The sequence below is a fragment of the Zosterops lateralis genome, assembly GCF_965231275.1.
Source record: "Zosterops lateralis genome assembly, chromosome: 10".
NCBI classification, from domain to species: domain Eukaryota; kingdom Metazoa; phylum Chordata; class Aves; order Passeriformes; family Zosteropidae; genus Zosterops; species Zosterops lateralis.
The window spans coordinates 16047251-16062340 of record NC_139770.1 but is presented as its reverse complement, the minus strand read 5'-3'; the positions used below and the strand labels follow the sequence as shown (position 1 = coordinate 16062340).

Sequence of the window (15090 nt, the reverse complement as noted above, 5' to 3'; positions counted from 1 at the left end):
CTCTGCTGAAGTTAATTCTGGTTTTGGTCCCTTTTAAGATACTATACAGCTAAACTTGTTCAGATATTTAATGCCCAAAATACCTTTTTTTCTGTATATTAATCCCACTCCTAAGTGGGCTATTTTGGATCATCATTAAGAATTTGTAGCTTCTTTAGATAAATATTGAATATAGCACCTCTTTCCTTCCACCTTCTATACAGCTGTCCCTGGCTTGCTGAGGTTCCAAGCCTTTGGCAGCCATCCTGATGTTCCATACTAGGTGACAGAGATAATGTCTATAAGTAAAGAAAATGTTCAGCCCCTTTCAGTGTAAGGTGTAAACTTATGACTTATCCTTTTATGTGTTCTTCCTGCATGAACTTATTTAGTACACGGGAGATCTGTTTTGTAGAGCTTATTTCAGATGGTTTTTTAATACTAATCTATTGCTAGTCATGCTATTGATGAACTGTTTTGTACATATATGTGTATCTATTTCTCTCTATATTTATATAACTAAGAAATGACTGTTCAAGAGTGTATAAATGATTTGACATTGTCTGGTCTCTTTGTGGCTTCCATAAGGCCTCTCGGGAGCAATGCACTCTCACATATTTCCTCAGGCTCATTTTGGTAGGTGGCCACATTTGGTATCAAGTTTCTTGTGGCTAATTGTTCTTGCTTGTAAAAGCTTATTGACAGCTATCTGGTTCTCTGCACAAAGAATTGTGGAAGACTTGTTAAAAATTGAATGGGTGTGGGTATTTGGCAACTGGGCAGAGGGAGAGAAGAGCACACATAGACATCCTGTCGAGCAACCAAAACAAAACCATTATTGATATCCTCCACGGTCACCATATATGAGTGACTGTTGAAGTTTCTGCCAACAGTAGTTTGGTTCCTTTTGGGATATCCCAAGTCCCCTGCTGATTTTGTTGTGCTTCTGTTTGCTGTTTTAGCTAAGTTTGCTGTTGAGTAGCTGCTCTGCTCACTGTAACTTGAGAACAGTGTTAGTACATTAGTTTTGCGTGCATTTGTCAAGAGTTTGTCTGTATAATGTCTTGCCCTTGAATATTTTGGGATAAATATTTCAACTGATAATTAAGCTATATTCGTTAAATTTATTTTATTAGCTTTTTTAAACAGTTGAGCTTAAATAAAATGTAGCTTGTAACATTTCAAAAGAGAAGTCCTGTTTAACTGGCACAGAATACCTGGTGTCTGTATTTGTAGCAAAAATCTTCTTACACACTTCTCTTTTCAAGTCCCAAAAGACTGAATAATGGTTTTGTTACTATATTTTGCACCTAATGTGGTACTGTTTATTTGCTGGAGGCATGGGGAAATGCTTATGAGCTGTGTGTTCTTTACTTGAAATGTTCAGCAGAGAATCAGATGAAAAGTTTTGAGCTCTTTTTGTTTTAAGTTCCACCTCAGTAGTAAGAGGGTTTGCAACAGGAACTTTGTGTGCAAATAATGTGCATGGTGAGAAATTCCTTAAAGACATTGAAGATGGGATGAAAAAAGGGGATGCATGTATCCCTTTGGTTTGTTTGGGGTTTTTTTTTAATTTATAACCTCTTGTAGTGCAGCTTGAAGTAGGAAAATCCTTTAGTGCTTTTCTCAGAAGAAAAACAGAGGGGCTTAGGCTGCCTGAACATGCTTGCTTCTTATGTGTACAGACTTCTACCAGAAAAACTGTGGGGGAAATGTATGATAACACTGAAAACAAAAAAATTCAGAAAATATATCTGAATGTTCTAGATCTACTCAATTTTAAATAACACCATTCATTTTTAAAGTGTAAAAGTAAATTATACACCCAGTTGGTGGTGATTGAAGGGAGCAAATCAGTTCAGTGGTTTAACCAAACTTTTGTCCAGTCACAGAGGGCATTAGAAGACTTTTAACATGGCCTTATAATAATATATTTAATATAAAAAATTATTTCTTTTAAATAATTGCGTGTTGTTTTTTGCCTGCCAGCAGCAACATTTGGTACTGCCTCCATGAGTATGCCGGCAGGATTTGGAACTCCTGCCTCCTACAGTCTTCCTACTAGTTATAGTGGCAACTTCCAGCAGCCCACGTTCCCAACCCAGGCAGCTTTCCCTCAACAGACTGCTTTTGCTCAGCAGCCAAATGGTAGGTCTGCATATTTTAGATAGCCTTGTCTAAATCAGAAACATGGAGAAAATGGTGTGTCTGTAAGTTGGCAATAATGGGTGGATATTTATTTCTACATGAACTTGATAATAATGTTGATGAAGGGTTCCCACACTGTTTTGGCTCTGTAGCTGAGCCTTCTGACTTGGCTGTGTGCAATTGTGTAATGGCCAAACTGAAATTTTACCAAAATCTCATACTAAGATGGTAAGTGTTCTCAGGCTTAAAGGGATTTTAGGCAAGAAGGGCTGTTTTGGAATGCCTGCAACACATTATTACACTTTCTCTAACTTCATGGAACACAGGCAAGAGACAATTGGAAAGTATTTTCTTCCTGAATTTATATGATATCATAACATTGAAAAAAGTGCACATGTACAAGTTGGAGATTGATGAGTTATGAACAGTTGAAAACAAACAAAAAGCTCAGCCATGGTGTTTTACAATTACATTCCTGATCATGTTTGAGTAGGATCAGTCCTGATGATTTTGCAGTTCAGACTTATGCTTAGTTTTGGCTGGGAGCTGCAGCAAAGAGCTCTTTGAACATTGTTTCCTAATACTAATAATTTTTACTTTTCTTTCCAAGGAGCAGGTTTTGCTACATTTGGGCAAGCAAAGCCTGTAGTAACTCCTTTTGGACAAGTTGCAGCTGTTGGAGTATCTAGTAACCCTTTTATGGTGAGTTGCTGCATGAGTGAGTCATGTTCCATGACTTCTGTATGATCAAAGAAGAATAGTCTGTAACACTTAATTTAGAGATACACAAAGATTTGGGGGTTTTCTTGCTTTTAAAAAGGCAAGGCAGCATGTGACTTTCCTAACTACAGCTCACTGACTGATGATATGCCTTTTGCAAGGAGCAGAGTTACTTTCATACATGTTCCCACAGTAGTGTAATTCCAGAGAAGCAGCAAAAAGCAGATTGCAATATGAAACAGAAGCATTCCCCAGCAGGTTTTTTAAAATATATTCTGCATTTATGGGGAAAAAAGTCTTAAATACTTGCCTTATTTTTCTTTGTTCCTTTCCCCCCAGGCTGGTGCACCAACAGGACAATTTCCAACAGGAAGCTCATCAACCAATCCTTTCTTATAGCCTTATAGACACTTTACCCAAAAGAACTCTTATGTGGTCACATAACATCTCTGCGCCTCTTGCACTGTTGTCTTGTTTCACTGATATTAGCTTTAAACACAAAAGAAGTCTTTAAGAAGTAAAAATAAAAGCCTGCATTGTGTACCTTTAAAAAAACTTCAAAGAGAAAAAAACACCCGACACAAAAAACCAAGAAAACCACCCCCCCACCAGGTAATAACGTGCAGAACAGAGGGCTGTGGTAACATCCATGAACCTGTGAAGTGGCAGGTAAAAAGTAGCGGTATCATGTGTATTAAAATTGGCTAATAAGTTATTGCAGATACCACACTCATTATGCTGCAGTACTGTACATATTTTTCTTAGAAAATAGCTATTTGTGCATATCAGTATTTGTAACTTTAACACATTGTTATGTGAAAAATGTTACTGGGGAATAGATCAGCCACTTTAAGGTGCTGTTGTATCTCTTGGAATGAATGAGCTGCATCATTTTAACCATTGGTATTGGAAGTCACAAAGTTAAATTGAAGGTTTGTTCATTTCTCAAAATGTTTTCTTTTCCTAAGAGCTCTTCTATTTATACATGCCTAAATCTCTAATGTTAGAGGGATACCTGTCTGCATAATAAAGCTGATCATGTTTTGCTACAGTTTGCAGGTGAAAAAATAAATATTAGAAAAAAAACTGTGTAGCATTATTTCTGTGCAGTAGCATTTACTGGGTGAAAATATACACACTGTCTTGTACACAGATGAGGTGTCCAAAGCAATATGTTTAAAGGTGAGTTAAGCTTAAAATTTTCTCGTGTCTCTCTTGGATGTGTTTCTTTGTGTCCTTCTGATGAAGCTTGCTGTTCTAGCTCAAGTGAAGTGACCTGTCACACAGGAGAATGTTAGGTGAGGTTTGGATAGAGTGTCTGTCACGACACTGGAAGCATTGTGAAGGTTATTGGAGAGAAGGTTTACAGCAAGACACCTTATGGGTAATTAATGACAGGCTCTGAATAAGCCTTAGTTGTGGTCTGACAGAGTGTGTAACAGCAGGCCAAGGGACCACAGATGTAATAGCCCTCTCTTTATTAAAAACTGATAAATATCAGTAAGAGCTCCTGTGGAATATTAAATCTGTCCTTTTTTTTTTTTTTTTTTAATTTACAGAAATATTTCCTACCATACTAGAGTGAAATTTGTGAAAGGAAAAATGTCTGGCTTGTCTTCCTCTGTAACAATGATAAGGTTAAAGAAAAATATAACTGCATCAAGTTAGTTGGTGTTTTAAACAGATAATTTGGCTAAAGTTCAAGTGTAATACCTGAACTAAACAAATAATGTAAGTATATTGTTAATACATAAACTGCAAGCTTAAAGGTTTCTGACCAGCTGGAGAGTAAGATTCTAACAGCTTTCAGGATAACAGGAATAAATAAGGTGAGATTGACTTTTTTAAAATGGGATGTGCACGTCCATTTGAGATAAATTTGGAAATTCTTCAAGGTAAGACATTTCACTTGTAACTGACTGTCTGAATGTCAGATATGTTTTTCTAGGGCATCTGGAAAGGCTTGACCTCTGCTTGTAAAAACATCTTTGCTAATGCTTTTGACTTGTGTTGCCTGCTATGGGGGTTGTAATTTCTTTTTGTTTGCTTTTGTTTTCAAAACTTTGGAGATATGAAGCAGAAGACAGCTCATAAAATGTGCTGCCTGTAAGTTTTCCATAATCAAATGTCTGATTTTGTCCAGTTGGCATATTTTAAACAGGCTTGAAGTCTCAGTTTTGTTTCTGATGGAGACTGCTGGACAGAGTGTGGTGTAAGTTCAGTTCCCAGCATTCTCTGGGAATTCACTGAACAATCCCCAGCAACTGGAGGTTTGCAGGGTATTAGTGGCACCCTTACTCTCACCAGTGTATTTTAGCACAGTGTAAATAGTTGTAACTCTTCCCTGTTCACCAACTTTGACTGCTTTGGATAGTAAGAGGTAAATGCAGTGGGGAACTGCAAGGGTTCAGCAGGGCTTGTGGAATAATACTTAAAAATGCATAGTGCAGAGAACTGGACCAAATGAGATGTTTTGTCAATGAGATGAAAAGCATTACGAAAGAGAAAGAAACAATTCTGTGCCCTATTCACTTTTAGTGGTGTAAATTAGGCTTTGGGCAAGGGCTAATGAGATCTGTAGAGATTGTTCTAATCCAAATATTGCTGCTGAGATACTGAAACTGATTAAAGTATGCAAGGTGTGTAGTTTAGAATATGGTGTAGAAGTAGTGGAATACCTTATTTTTCATAACTGAGTTAACTGCAGATAAAAGGTTTGCAACTTTTAACTATACACAAGCATGCCTCTTTAGTCTGTGTTCACTGATTTTAGGTTTGTCAAATTCCAGATAAGCTGAAGATCTTGTATTGTTCTGAATTTTCTATATATTAAGCATAAACTGACACCATAGGTGTTTTGTTGATTAGGTTTTTAAAATATCTTTATTTACAGAATGAATTCTCACCCCTGATTTTAAATGTTATCATGGAAATCTCTGCAGTTGTTCCCATAATTGTTCATGCAAATAGTGTGGTTGCCTAAAAGCTGTATTTTTATGCTTCAGTATCAAAGCACTTCACTTGATCACTTTAGGCCCCTTATGCAGAAATTAATATGGAGACCTACATTAGACTTCAATCCTAAACCATCAGCTGTTACAAGTGTAAGAAGATGCTACACTTGCGAGACCATCCTGAGTTTTGTAAGGCAGATGTGATGTCCAGTTGAAGAAGAGTTAAGTTTTCCAAAGGCCTCTGACAGATTTTTCAACAGGTCATTGGTACAACTGCTTTAGATTCCCTGGGCATGCCTGGTGGTCTTTTGTCAGTGGTTAAATTGCCTTAACTTTAAATACGCAGTAGAAGGGAAAGTCCCAGGGTTGTTCTGTGAGTTCCACTGGTGTGAGATTCAGGCGTCTGTATGTCCTTGTGCTCACTGGGCCTTAATAGAAGTTTGTATGTCAGATCACTAAACTTGAATTAGAAGACTGTTTGAGGAATGTTTCTATTAAACGGCTGGTGAAAAAAATGGACCAACTGCATCCTCCTGTTGACAAAGTTCTCTGTGCAGTAGGCTCATAAACAGCCTGCTTCAACCTGGACCAGTTTTGCTTGATAGAATGTTTTCTTTCTCCTGATTTGTTGTCCAGATGATGGAGCCTTCTGCATTGTTGCTTGTAACCATTGCTTTGTCTTGGTTGTTAAGGGGAAGTGCTTTCAGCAGCCACACTTGTATTTCTGCATTTGATGGAAATTATGGTGTACATGCTTCTGATCAGGAAAATTCCAGCTATGACTGTAAAGTAGCTGCCATAAATGAGAAACTGGGAAATGGAGGTGGGAAAGAAGAAAAGTTATCTAACAGAAAAGCCAGTGTTTGACTCTAAGGAGTGTCCCTCCAGTGCTCCCTTCCCTACCACCTGTGCCCAGAATTGACCCCATATTGAGAAGATTAAAGAAGTCTGGATTGCTTGACTTGACCCTATAGAAGTTCTGTGGTTGTAAAAGGGGGAGAGAATCTTCTGTTATGTACTTCCCCACCTCAGTAAGGGAGGACAGCTGTCCTGAACTTCGTCTCTTCTCTGGAAACAAACTAGAGATTTAGACTCATTCAGTGTCTTAAGTTTAAACTAATTTTAGAAATTTAACGGGGAATTGCAATGAGTTAATTTTCAGAACTACAGTGACTTTAAAGGTGCATCCACTGTAACTGTGCAACTTAGAATTACCCTAGCAATAGACCTATAGGTTGTCTTTCATCTGGCTTCTTGCTTCTCGTTAGGGTATTTTGACTATCAACTTGTGACTAGTAAGCCTTTAATTTAAAGAATATCCAGAGTAATATGTGGTCACCTTTCCCCTCTGTTCTGTGAACACAGAATATTTTCTAGTCATCCTAGTATTGGGAGGCCTAGAGGACAAGCAGGTTGTAGTAGTTCAAACCAGTTCACTTTAAATTAACCTTTTTCCAGGTGAGTAACTGTCCTGAGCTTGCACATTACCACATGCTAATCTTGGAGTAGAACCACCTGCTTTCAAAGGAAAGTGGGGGAACCAAGCAGTGGGACTCAGTGGCTTACCTGAGTGCTGATATCCAGTCCCAGACCTCTTGAATCTACTACAACAACAGTTAAAATCGTCTGAATCACCAGAGCAATGAAGTTGTTGAAGCCAAACATCAAAGCGTAACGCTCCATGCTGAGGTTGACAGCAATCTGAAACCTGACAATGAATGCGCAGGTTCACAAAACTGGAGAGTCAGAATGGATGGATACACTTTACTTATGGGGACAGTTTAATGTGCACAGTGCACTCTTCAAAGGACAAAGGTCACTTTCAATCTTGGCTATTAAGCTTGAACAGCTTCATTTTGACAGAAATAGCTTGGTTTTTTCTGGCTCTTTCTCTTTCGTGCATCTTACTTACCCTTGACTTGAGTGAATATTTTGGCTGAATACTTGTGTATATTCTTTGGATCTCTTTGAGAATACTCATACGTTGATCATTGAACAGCCAAGGGCAGAAGCTACCTTGTTCTGACTTGGAGTGTACCATGGTAATGATTAGCTCATAAAATTTTACCCAGTTTTATACAGGCTAGAAACAATATGTGCTGCTGTCATAACTTATTTAAATTTATATCTCAGAAAATGTCCAATAAAATACTGATAAATACAAAAATTTGACATATTTAAATCAGTATAGTTAGAACAGCTGTGTGTACTTACGTTGCAATTGTTATAAGGAGCATATAGCAGCCTTTAAATGCAAGGTAACCAGCATAACATGCCCAGATGTTGTCAGTGAAGTGCATAAGAAGCAGAGAACCAGCATCCAGTGCAGAGAAGATTGCCAAAGCCAGTTCTCCAGAGAGATCCCAGTTTACTTTGACATATCCAACTGCCATGGATGTTGCTGAACCTAAAAATGGAAAAGTAGTAATTAAAACTTCAAAACATTATCATTGAGAGCCATTGCATAACTCTCATTGAATCATGCCAGGAGCTCTTCAGTCTTGGTCACAGTGGGCTTTGGTAATGGTGTGGGATACGTTTCCTGTTAGGGGTGTGGGAGTCCTCCATTAGTTTGTTGGATGTTTTCCTTCTTGCTTAGACCCTTCACTGACTGAAGTGCTCTGGGAAAGTGCCTCATGCCTAAGGCTGGAGGCAGCAGTACACAATCTATTGTTGCTCCCTTTTTAGACAACTGGGCAAAGAGAAGAACAATCCCACCAAACATTTTCTGCCAAAATATGTATAATGAGTTTAGTTACTTCATGTGAAGTTCTTTATGGAAAGAAAATTTGTAGTACCTCATGCGTTCTTTTTTAAATAGAAGTGTATTTTCAGTTTCTGTGAAAAGCCTTATAAACTGCATTTGTCAATGTCTTATTGGCCATCACATGTAGCAAAACTTATATTATATTAGTCTCTATTACAGTGTAGCAAACCCCATGTTGTCAGGCGGGCTAGTACAAAAACTGGACTTAGTTTGTATGTCCTCTTCACCGTGTTTGATTGGATGTGCTCTTCATCAGAATTCCAAAAACTGGAGCAAACCAACCCCTTTGGTCCATCCCTGCTGTGAGCAGTGGTTCCTAGTGATGTGTATGCTTTCTGTACTCTGAAGTTGTGTCAAATGCCAGAGAGTGTGAATGCAAGAAAGCCTTTGGGAACACTACTCAAAGCAGTAGTCAGAAGTTCTGTAGTAGCTTCAGTAAAATGGATTTTCATGCTGCTTGCAGGGAGGAAAAGTAAGCTAACAGTTCCCTGTAGAAGTATGGATACAGCTCCTGGAATGTAGGGGGAGACAGCTGTGTAAATGGGAGCTCAGAAAGGAGTCTGTATTGGTGCTGCACAGCTTAGTTTCACTTTACCCATATCCTTCTCTTCTCTTGCTAAAGAGAAGTGGAATTTGGGTGGACTGAGAGGCAGAATGGCTGAGGTTGGAAGAGAGATGGAGATTACATGGCCCTGCTAAAAGCTGAGTCAGTTAAAGGAAGCTGCTAAGGATGATGTCTAGGTTTTGACTTTAGGATGCAGAGTCCACACCTCTGGCCAACCTCTTCCTGTTTTAAATCACCCTTGGAATAAAAATGTTCTGCTATGTTTAAGTAGAACTTTGCTTGATTTTGTGCCCCTTGACTCTTGTCCTTTCATTGGGCACCACTGGGAAGAGCCTGGTTCCATCATCTTTACTACTCCCCTTCAAGTCTAAGCACATTAATAAGATTCCTTGTTTTTCAAGGATAAACAATTACAGTGCTCTCAGCCTTGTCACATCACAGAAATGGTTTCACAAAATATTCTGAGTTGGAAGGGACCCACAAGGACCATCAAGTCAAACTGTGAAGTGAATGGCCCATACAGGGTTGAGCACACAACCTTTTTTGTGGTGAACTTGCCAATCAGGATCCAATGCAGTCACAGCCTATTTGTTGAGGAGCACTTAGACTGGAATGATTTTTAATCCAGTTTCTAAATAGACATTTTCACAGTATGCTTTGAGTAGTATTTAGAGCAGTGTATCTACTAACATGTTCTTTTAATTCTTAAACCAGCCAGCTTAAGGTGTCTTTGAGGGAGGAATATGCAAGATATCATTGCACAGGGTTTTGATGTGCCTTCTTGGGATTAAATACAGGATCTAAACAGAGCTGTAAACTTAAAACTCTTAAAACATTCTGGTAAAATGAGTCTCCACTAAGAAGGAAAAGCTTATTTATATGTGTTTAAAAGACTATTTTTGAAGAGCCCACTGTAACAGTTTATAGTAAAATCATACTTTGTGCAGTGTTTCTCTCAGTCTGTTTACTTTAGTCCTCATAGGAGATGGAAAGGCACCAAACACATTGCTGAAGAGTCCCTCAGCACAGGATGGGTTAAAAGTACCTGCTAATGATTGCTTACCCAAAAAAGTTGCAATTGCTTCGACAGCTCCGTTGTAGACTGCAGAGCTGTGGGAGGGGGCTCGCAGGTCCCACAGCACCTGCACGTAATTCACCACCTGGTTAAAGCCGGCCGTGGCCAGAGCCCACCACAGGGACCAGCAGAGGAGTTTTCGGGAGCCGTAGCAATCCCTCAGGTCCCTGCCCAGCTGCAGCAGCACGCCCAGCATGTGCCTGTGGGGCCTGGCACTGCCAGCCGGGGGCTGGGGGCTCGGGGCCCCGACAGCAGCAGCATCGGGGTTTGTTTCCTCTTGGCAGGGCCGGTGGGACCCGTCTGTAGCCGACCCTTTATCGGGCCCTGGCACGGGCTCGGGGGCATCTCTCCTGTGGAAGAACATGCTCCTCTGGGGCATGGGCAGGAAGAACGCACACAGGAAGGCCAGGGACACGGAAGCCAAGCTGATGGCGTTGAGGTAGAAGTAGGAGACGTGTGCTAGGGACACCAACAGCTGTCCCAGCACGGCGGCCACGGTGGCCGCCACCAGAGTGACGCTCCTGCAGTAGCTGGTGACCTTCTGGTAGTGTTGGGTGCTGACCACGCTGTAGATGTAGGCGTAATAGGCCACCTCGGTGGCCGTGACCATGCCATAGAAGAATTCCACCAGCTGCATGGCCACCACTCCATGTGCAAAGAGCAGCAGGAGCCAGGTGACGATGAGGCTGACGCCCTGCAGGAGCAGCACGGGCTTGTAGCGCACATAGTCTGTGAGCAGGAACACTGGGAACAGGAGGGCCAGGTAGGAGTATGTCCAAACTGGCAGAATCTGGTTGGTAACCTGCAACAGAGGAGATGTCAGTGTTTTTATTGTTGAGGGAAGGAGGTTCGTGTATTTTAAATGCTCTTGTAGGGGGAAGCTTTTTTAAAGTTACTTGAAGCAGTTGTAACTTTGTGTCAGAGGTAAGTCTCTCTAGTATAAAATCCTATTCCCTACTGTAGCTGAAAATGAAGGCCTCTTCTAACTTTTAATGTGAGTCATTGTATACCTTCAGTGACTTCTTTCCCTTGTTAGGGATAGAAAAAAAAAAAAGGTATGTGCCTTTTAAAATGGGGAACTGTAACTGCACATAGTGTGTAGCTGCTACTAGAGTACTGCACCTTCTATGTTTTTTCCAATTTAAAGTGTAAGGAGTAAGGAAGTCTTTCTGTAAGTTAAGATGGACTTCAATACATAGATGGCCTGTGAAGAAATTTTCTCTTTTTTTCTAAAACTGTTCTGAATTTGTGTTGGAAGGGTACTGTTTGTGATTGCCACTAAAGGTCAGTGCTTGCCCAGGCAGTTTGGGCACACCTGGGGAAGGTATCTCTCTTTTAGATGCACATTACAAAGGGACCTTTTTCTGTGGCTCTTAAGTTGCCTGTTTTGGGGAGGTCTTCCCCAGTACTTGTGGGGCGGGATGAGGTATCCATTCCTGATCTCTGCTTAAGCAATTAGTCTAGAAAGGAACTGTATCAAATGCTGGAAGAATGTTTTTTACTTCTGAGCAAGTATTGGAGTGAGCTGCATGGTGAGCAGCAGGTTCAGTGTATCTTTCTCTGTGACTTATTTTGTTTCTCTGAACTTAGAATTACCTCATGGAATTAACTCACTGGAAGTGAGTGTGGCTGAAAGAGACAATATCTATACTATGCTTGATTTTGAGTTAAGGATTCTTGCTGAAATCAGAATTAAGGCATTCTATGATGCTATCTGTCTGAGCTACATCAGAAATAATGCTTTCCTTTCTGGTTAAAAAAATAATAATAAAAAGAGGGGAGAAAAAACTCCCTGACAACCTAAACCACAGATAACTTTTTTCAGCAGAAACCTTGGGTTTACAGTGTATTGGTAGATTCTGCCTTAACATTTGCTACTGCACATCAGGAATGACTGTTCTTCATATTAGCTGTATGTGGGTGTAGCAAGCTTGTGTTTTCTAATTATACCGTTAGCTCCATGACTCAGCCACGTGTTCACCATGTCCCTTTTTGTTGGGAGGTATATTTCTGAAGCAGGCAGTGCTGAACACGGGAGCAGAGCAAGGAAACTTGGAGCACATGCTCTTGTGAAAAAAACCCAAATATTTCTGAATATGAACCAAACTTCTGCAGGTTAATGAATGCATGAAATATAGGGAATGTAGGAAATAAACTTTACAGCTCATAAGGGGAAGGCTGCTTAGCTTTCTTATGTTTTGAAATCAATGCTGTAAGTGTAATCAATTCCATGGTAAGTATAAATAAATGTCTCCTCTGGGGTGGAGAGAAGAACTAGCTGAACTGATTTTGCCAAAAATATCAACCACCAAAGGGGCTTCAAAGTCCTAAGAATGTAGGGACTTCAAAATTCAGATCTCCTGCCAAATAAGTGACTCCTTACTCTTTTCCAGAAGCATCTTAAATATGGGTCTCTAGATGCAATATTCACAGTTCATCTTCCCTTCAGTTACTGCTGTAAGGACTAATGCTTTAGGCATTTTAGTTAATACTTAAGAGTATAGTTATGTACCTCTTCAATCGTTAAGTTTTTGTCTGGTCCCGTTAGATAGGGGGTGAGAAAAGATTCTGATGGCCTCATTGTGGTGAAAAATCCATTTGCACAGATGATCACCGTGGGATAAATCCAGCTGTGGCTTACAGCTCCCTTCCAGCAATCCATAGTCTACCTAAACAAAAACAAACAAAAAAAGATGGCAAAGGAAGAATAGATGCTCTTCACAGTCTGTAAAAAATTAATTTTCAAGTTTACTTTTTAACTAAACCTACACTCACTCCCCTGAAACCATAACCACCAGTGAGGGCTGTGGTAGTGGCATCTAGCATAACTGGACTTTGGGGGATGTGTGACAGCCAAGGGCTGCCTGCAGAGGTGACTCAAATGTCTGGCTGGTGTGCAGATGTAACCAAACCACTGATCTCAAGCTCTCCTGCACTGAGCTGCATGCCTGGATTTCCTCTTAGGCAGGGACAGCTTTTGCACTTACTCCTGAGGGTGAGATTCTTTGCTGCAACACATTCTTGGTAAGTGACTAAAAGTGTGCTCAGCCCTTGATACCTCGACTAAGTCATGTAAAGAATTTATTGCACATAGTGCGTAATCCTTTAGACAGAAGCAGTTTACCAAATCTGGGACTAGGAGTGGGTCTAAGCTGCACCCAGCCTCCTTTCTGAGAGGAGTTTAGAACCCATGACTTAGCAGGAGTGTCTCTGTGACAGTTTTACCTGATTGTCATCTCTGCACTAAGTCAAGCACTTGTTGAGTTTTGTTGAGTCTTGTTAAACCACTGTCACATTTTCCACTGAACTTTGTTATATTGATAAAGGGCATTGTTACTTCTGTCTTGTGAGTGAAGTGCATGGCTCCAACTGTGCCACGTGCCTAAGCCAATGTTCCCCTCACTGAACCTGCCTGCCATCACAGCTGCAGCTTGTAAATGACCAACTGGGATCAAGGTGCGTCAGCCCTTGTGAACTCTCTATTGTCTGTCAAAGGTTGGTTGTAGTGATGTGCTTAGGGCTGAGTGGCTGTGCTGTAGCAGAAGAATAAAGTTCCATTACAGTCTCATTTCTGAATAAATGAGTGGGCGAACTGTGAGATTACAGCTCATTCTGTGTGCTCAATGACATTTTTTTCTGTTGATTTGCATCCTGAGTACCCAGTGACACAATGACGGTGCAAGATTTCTTGATGGCAATAAAAGTCATCAGGCAACTCGACCCATTGCAACCTCAGTTTCTTTAAAATGCTTTAACACTCAGTGTTTCTTTCACTCCAGTCATTGGAGAGAATAAAGAAAGATGCAGTGTGGTACCTGCTCAGACTTAGAATAGAGAACCATTGACTTCACTTTTGAAAGTGATGACCAAAAGGAAAAGGAGGGTTGTTTCTTGGTGTAGTTGGCAGCAAAAATAAAGAAGTCTAAAGAGATTTGGTTTTTTAAGTTTATTTTACTTGTTTTGTGTTAAAAAGCCAATTTCTCTGATCCTGAAAACAAGTGAAACAATGTTGTCAATCATAAGCAAATGAAAGTAAAGCACTAGCTGATGTTTAATCATGCTGCTACAAGCTGTGTATCTTAAATTGTTGAATTCTACTTTATAGCAGACACTTTTGAAAAAGTGCTTCTACTTGCACTTTGAGATGATATTCATTAAAACTTAGTATTAATCATATGTTCTAAAGACAATATTTCTTTGACCTCAGAGGAATGCTAGAGAAAGCAGCCCTAACCTTGTAACTTGATTTTTAAAAATTGTCTCTGACATCTTTTTCTTACAAATAATTGTAAATAAAATATAGTCTCTAGTATCTTTAACTCAAGACCTTATTTGAAATGTGTTAAAAATATAAAAATTAGGCCCTGGGCTGATCAGTAACATCTGCATAAATCTTGCATCACCTCCAAATGCCCTAAGCAAGTGAGTAGCTAGTACACTCCCAAATAATTCAAAAAGTGATGAATTACCTGTCAAGGCTCTGGCTGTGGTGTATTCCCTGTGGATTAAGGTGCAGTTCTTCATAGGGTTACTTTGTCTTGCAGAGAAGTCAGAAACCACCCTTTAGAGCTGGTGGTAGTCAGAAATTTCTGTAACCTTTTTTTCAAAAAATTATTCCTAAACTTGATTAAATGTTATCAGAATTTAAATAAGAATAATAACAACTTGTCATAGCTGTTCTTTCTTGTAGAACTTGTCCATGAAGATTGCAGCGAAAGTGTTCTTTACAGGTTTTGTTAGCAAACTAAGTTCTATTTTTAGGATAAAATTATAAGATTCACAGTAGCTAATGATTAATAAAACTGTTGTGGGAAGAAAGCAATGATTGCATTCTTTCTGTTAATAAATACCTTTAAAAGCTCTGGTCTCTGATTAGTGGAAA

The 15090-nt window shown here is 39.8% G+C and overlaps 2 protein-coding genes across 8 annotated transcripts in view; one reads left to right on the top strand and one right to left on the bottom strand.

Moving 5' to 3' along the window:
- The window catches only part of AGFG1 (ArfGAP with FG repeats 1), a 35542-nt gene extending 31906 nt beyond the window's left edge, over nucleotides 1-3636 (top strand). For 4 of the 7 annotated variants that reach the window (XM_083868467.1, XM_083868464.1, XM_083868470.1 and 1 more), the window contains 4 exons: nucleotides 568-615; nucleotides 1972-2127; nucleotides 2738-2829; nucleotides 3187-3636. In XM_083868467.1, coding sequence (XP_083724593.1) covers nucleotides 568-615; nucleotides 1972-2127; nucleotides 2738-2829; nucleotides 3187-3246 — 356 coding nt within the window. In that variant the 3' untranslated portion in view covers nucleotides 3247-3636. Of the gene's footprint in view, nucleotides 1-567; nucleotides 616-1968; nucleotides 2128-2737; nucleotides 2830-3186 lie in introns of all 7 variants that reach the window. The other 3 variants (XM_083868469.1, XM_083868465.1, XM_083868466.1) reach the window with 2 other exon arrangements.
- LOC310913234 (thiamine transporter 2-like) lies at nucleotides 3186-14971 on the bottom strand. The gene is made up of 6 exons (XM_083868471.1): nucleotides 14678-14971; nucleotides 12721-12877; nucleotides 10197-11010; nucleotides 8016-8208; nucleotides 7368-7509; nucleotides 3186-6611 (listed from the first exon to the last, which is right to left on the bottom strand). Exons 2-6 carry the CDS (start codon nucleotides 12868-12870, stop codon nucleotides 6489-6491), a joined length of 1422 nt encoding a protein of 473 aa, XP_083724597.1. The 5' UTR covers nucleotides 12871-12877; nucleotides 14678-14971; the 3' UTR covers nucleotides 3186-6488.
- Between the last annotated feature and the right edge of the window lie 119 nt (nucleotides 14972-15090).